This window comes from Meles meles, chromosome 6 (assembly GCF_922984935.1).
Source record: "Meles meles chromosome 6, mMelMel3.1 paternal haplotype, whole genome shotgun sequence".
NCBI lineage: Eukaryota > Metazoa > Chordata > Mammalia > Carnivora > Mustelidae > Meles > Meles meles.
The window spans coordinates 47,871,382-47,876,217 of NC_060071.1; the positions used below are offsets into that span (position 1 = coordinate 47,871,382).

Here is a 4,836-nt window from a genome sequence, read left to right on the forward strand (position 1 = left end):
AGGCTTCTACCAAGAGGGTAGTGTCTGGCTGGTTTAAGGGAAAACTGAGACTAAAACACTTTAACCTAAAACTGTTTCAAACAGTTTTGTACTAAGAGCGCCCTCATCCATGCTGACATTTCTGGAAACGCAAACGAGCTACAGCAGGGCAGGTAATTGGGAAAATGTTAAGATGTAAAGCCAAGTAAACTTAAGCTTAAAAATGTCATGCACATACACACACAAGAACCTCGGAGAGCTAAGCTACTTAAGATCAATCCTTGTGCAATAACTCAGGGTAAAAACAGAGCCAGCTGGGACGCCGAGGAAATCCCTGTGCTTGGTGGAGGGCGGCGGGGCCTGAAGGTGGTTGGGCCCAGCCTGCAAACCGTCACCACCGAGCAAAGATCGCAGGGAATGGGGCCTTACCCGCGGCTTCAACTTACAGCTTTGAACACAAAACGGGCACCCTTCGCTCCCTATAGACAACAACTCCGACTAGGAGTGGAGCAGAGGACTCAGACGGATCCACTAGAGAATGGGAACAGATCCAATTTATAACCAAGGTCCCTCCCAGTGAGCAGACTGCAGGCCCAGACAGGTGGTCAGGCCGGCCACCTCCAACGAAAATGCCTTGGGAAAAGCCAAAAGAGCGCTCTGCTAAGCACCACTGTCCACTAAAAGAAAAGAACTCCCTTTTAAGGAAGCTATTGAGCTTCAAGAGGCTGCTCTTCTGCCAGGATTTTTAATTCCTCTGAACATAAGCCGAAGCACAGACTGGTGCACGTATGTCTGGATCCTGCCCCCAACCCCCGCCCTGCTCTCAGAGCTTCAGCACCAGTTGTTAGCCAAAAATAAACACCATTCCTCAACCATATATGTCCACCAGCCCAGAGCCCGGGAGGAGGAGGAGGTAGGTCAGGTCCCCGGGCTCCAGCCACACTCAGCGTGGCCGCTGCCCACCATGCACATCACCCAGCTCAACCGGGAGTGCCTGCTGCACCTCTTCTCCTTCCTGGACAAGGACAGCAGGAAGAGCTTGGCCAGGACCTGCCCCCAGCTCCAGGACGTGTTTGAGGACCCTGCACTCTGGCCCCTGCTGCACTTTCGTTCCCTCATGGAACTCAAGAAGGACAACTTCCTCCTGAGCCCGGCCCTCAGGAGCCTCTCCATCTGCTGGTACTCGAGCGGAGTGCAGGTCTGCAGCATTGAGGACTGGCTCAAGAGCGCCTTCCAGAGGAGCATCTGCAGCCGCCACGAGAGCCTGGTCAATGATTTCCTCTTCCAGGTGTGCGACAGGTAGGCCACCTCCTGAGCAGCACTGGCTTTGCAGGGTCTGGCTCCTACAGCCCTAGGAGACTTGGGGGGAGGGCGGGGAAAAGCAAATTACAAGACCGAGATCCCTCCATACTGGGGAGCCTCAAACTAGGCCCAAGGCAGACCATCCCGGCCTGTCCCCAGCACAGTCCCCAGAGAAGGCATACGGTCACAGGCGGGGAGTCTTTCTCCTCTTAGCCTCCCAGGTCCTGGAGCTGCTTCTGCTGCCGACAGAAGACTGGGCTTCAGCTGTCGCTGACCTTCAGCTGTCCTCCCCAGAAGCCATTAAGAGCTCAGAGGGTCCAGCAGAGCATAGATTTTCAAGGTCAGGCCCTGGGAAAGGTTCCTAGATTCAGCAATCAGCTTACCCCTCCTCACTTCCCCTAGCAAACAAACTCCAGGACTTGTGGGACGCAGCTGGGTTAGCTGCACCAAGCCAGACTCCAGGAGGAACGGTGGTGATATTTAAGAATGGTTTCATCATTAGAATATTACTAATCTCAACATACCCGTAAGGGAAGGTGTTTTAGCCTAATTTTTTCAAATCAGCAAATCAAAGTTTTGAGAGGTCATGTGATTTACCCAGTCTAGGACTGCCAGATTTTAGAAAATAGAAACTCAAGACATCCAGTTAAATTTGAATTTTGAACAACTGTTTGGCCTAAGTGTGTCCAAATACATCGTGTGTTTGATCAGTCAGCTCTACCATGGGTAGCAAGTCTGAGCCACAGGGACCCCCATGGTCCCGGCCTCCTGCCTAGAACAGCCCATGCAGGCTGACTTCTGCTGCCAGCCTCTCGCAGAGCCTCAACTGACCAGTCCTGTCCTGCCTGTGAGGAAAAGCACCTCTTGATTACTAACAACCTAGGCCCAGCTGGCTTGCTGCCACTTGGTTTAATAGCTGCTGTTTGCTGGCAGCGAGTCAGGCATGGAAGGAAACAGAGTGGTGGCCCCTCCTTGCCTTTTTTTTTTTTTTTTTTTTTTTTTTTTAAGGCAGTCAGAAGAAAACAAGATGGACTTGGTTGGGCCCTGCCTGGATGAGGCCATTCTGCTGGGTTTAACAAAGCCCCTGAATCAGACTGGAGTGATCTAGGTGGGAGGGCCAGGCCTGCTCTGAAGTTGTTCCATTCTTGCTGCAAGAGAATTTAATTTCCCACATCAGCAAGTGTGGAGTGGTCCTTTCATGTCACCATCTGGGTGCAGCAAGGGCCCGAATATCACACAAAGAACAAAGCGCTTGGTGGTAAGGGTTCTGTGCCGAGTCTCCCAGTTCAACTACTGTCCAACCATGGGACCCATACCAAATATTTAAATCCGACCTAATTTCTTCATCTGTAAAATAGGATGAATCACCTATCTCCCAGACTAAGAGGATTAAATGACACAGTAGCACCGGCCCACAGCAGGTACTGATAACATCCATGAAATCCGGTTCTTTTAGCGATCAGCTCTTGACAGCAAGACAGGAGACAGCAAAGGATGGCAGGAAGAGTTGGCTCTTCCTCTGGTTTGTTCTACATCAGGGATTATTCTAAAGGTTCTTAGAACAAAAAAGGACCACTCAACATTAAAGGCCTAATCGTCATAACCACCCTAGAGCTAACAATTTCTCCCACTTGACGAGGACTAGCACAGTTAAGACATTTGTCCTGGGTCAGAGAGCAAATAAGTCACAGGCCAGTCACCTGAGCCCTCTGAGCCAGTTTCTTCATTCATAAAACAAGATGCAAGGGGTTTGATATGAAGACTGAAGAAGCCATATGAACTTAAGAACTGGGACGATGGGATGGGCTGTGTGAAAGGTGCCCCCTCCCCAGGCACGAGAGAGCTGGGCTAGCCCAGGCAGGTGCAGTCAAGGGGTTAAGGAGGAAGCTGATGGGGAAAAGCTGAGGGCTCTCTCTGGCTACAGAGAGCCAAGGCCTCTGCCCACAAGACGGGCCCCTCTTGACTGCAAGCAATCTGATCTGGTGTGCTCCCAGCAAAAGTGAGTTACAGTTGCCTACAGAAGGTTCTGTCCAGGCTCTTTACACCCCAAATGTTGACCTTCATTACCACCCCACTGGTAGGCATTATTCCCTCCTTGCTGTGCACCCACACACACAGAGGGAAACGAAAGCTCAGGGAGCGACTTAGCCGAGGTCACACCAAAATAAGCCAAATCCAACTTTGCTCAAGATCGTTTTACAAGTGGCCTGACTGTACCCATCGCAGATCCGGTTCTAGCTACTGCCTACTTGACCTCTTCTAGGGTGGCATCCCAGACAGCATGCAAGAACTGTCCCAGTTAACTGAGCAGAGAAACCAGAGCTCTAGAACCCAGAGCAGGCATACTCAGAGCTGTGCCCTGACCCCAGCCTCGAGGGTTCAACCGTGACTGTCCCTAAGCCACCCCATAAAAAACCCTAGCTCCCATCTGACTGACCATCCTGCCAGGAGCATGAGGGCCTCAGCTTGAAGCCAGCCTGGAGTGGTCACCATGAATCTTTTCCCGCACCCCCACCCTCCAAAGCAACAGGCCCGGAGAGAACCAAGAACACCTAGAGTTGTCCTCCTGGACCCTGCACCCCATCTGCCCACAGCAGGACCAGTGGCAGCTCAGGAAGCTAAAAGCCCACGCAGATTGCGGTCTGGTGGAGAGGCAGAAAGAGTAGGGGAAAGGGGACAGAAACCCGGGTTCAGATCCAGGCCGCGTCATCGCAGGCAAGTTCCTACAACTGGCTGACTCCGTTTCACTTCCTTGCCCACAATATACGGAGTCGTGCCGCGAGTCCCAGGGCAGTTAGGGAGCTCCCGGACCCCGGAGCTCCAGGGCGAGGCGGATGCCAACCGCACCCGCCATCGGCCCCCACCCCGGGCCACCGCGATCTCTCCGCAGGTGCCCCAACCTGGCGTCCGTCACGCTTTCAGGCTGCGGCCACGTCACCGACGACTGCCTGGCGTGCCTCCTGCGCTGCTGCCCGCGCCTGCGCGCGCTGCGTCTGGAGAACTGCGCGCGCGTCACCAATCTAACGCTGGCTGCCGTGGCGGCGCACGGGCGCGCGCTGCAGACGCTGCACGTGGACTTCTGCCGCAACGTGAGCGCGGCTGGCCTGCGCCGCCTGCGCGCCGCGTGCCCGCGCCTGGCGCTGCGTGCAGAGCACAGCGCAGCCATGATCCCCGACCAGCTACCCGGCGCATCTGGCACGGCTCTTCGCAAGGGGCTGTCGCGCTAGGCTGACCATGCCGGGGCAGGACACCCAGGCAAGGGCCCCGAGCGAAAAGAGCGACCTGGTTTCCAACCCCAGCCCCAACACCTCCCAGACTGTCGCCACATCTCTGAACCTCAGTTTCCCTGTCTGCAAAATGGGGACGTTCATGCCTACCTCACATTACGGTTTTACGCACAGGAGTGCGAAATTAACCAGATGCTGGGAAAACACTCGGATAGCCCTCACCATACACCAGCATCTGTCCCGACGCCCTTCCGCCCCGGTCTCTCGCCACTCGAAGTCCACAGCAGGTGACGGGCCCACACCATCCCCCGCGACTGTGACCGCTGTC

The 4,836-nt window shown here is 54.5% G+C and overlaps 1 protein-coding gene across 1 annotated transcript; it reads left to right on the top strand.

The window, feature by feature from the left end:
- The first annotated feature begins 655 nt into the window (after positions 1–655).
- FBXL22 (F-box and leucine rich repeat protein 22) lies at positions 656–4,528 on the top strand. Its single transcript, XM_046007764.1, has 2 exons — positions 656–1,278; positions 4,172–4,528. The coding sequence occupies exons 1-2, from the start codon at positions 944–946 to the stop codon at positions 4,506–4,508; spliced, it is 672 nt and encodes a 223-aa protein (XP_045863720.1). The 5' UTR covers positions 656–943; the 3' UTR covers positions 4,509–4,528.
- Positions 4,529–4,836: the final 308 nt, after the last annotated feature.

What these genes read in the sequence shown, in the direction of transcription:
- FBXL22 (XM_046007764.1), top strand. Translation starts at nt 944, where the DNA reads ATGCACATCACCCAGCTCAACCGGGAGTGCCTGCTGCACCTCTTCTCC. An exon ending in CTCTTCCAGGTGTGCGACAG is followed by an intron (nt 1,279 to 4,171) that starts GTAGGCCACCTC and finishes ATCTCTCCGCAG; the next exon opens with GTGCCCCAACCTGGCGTCCG.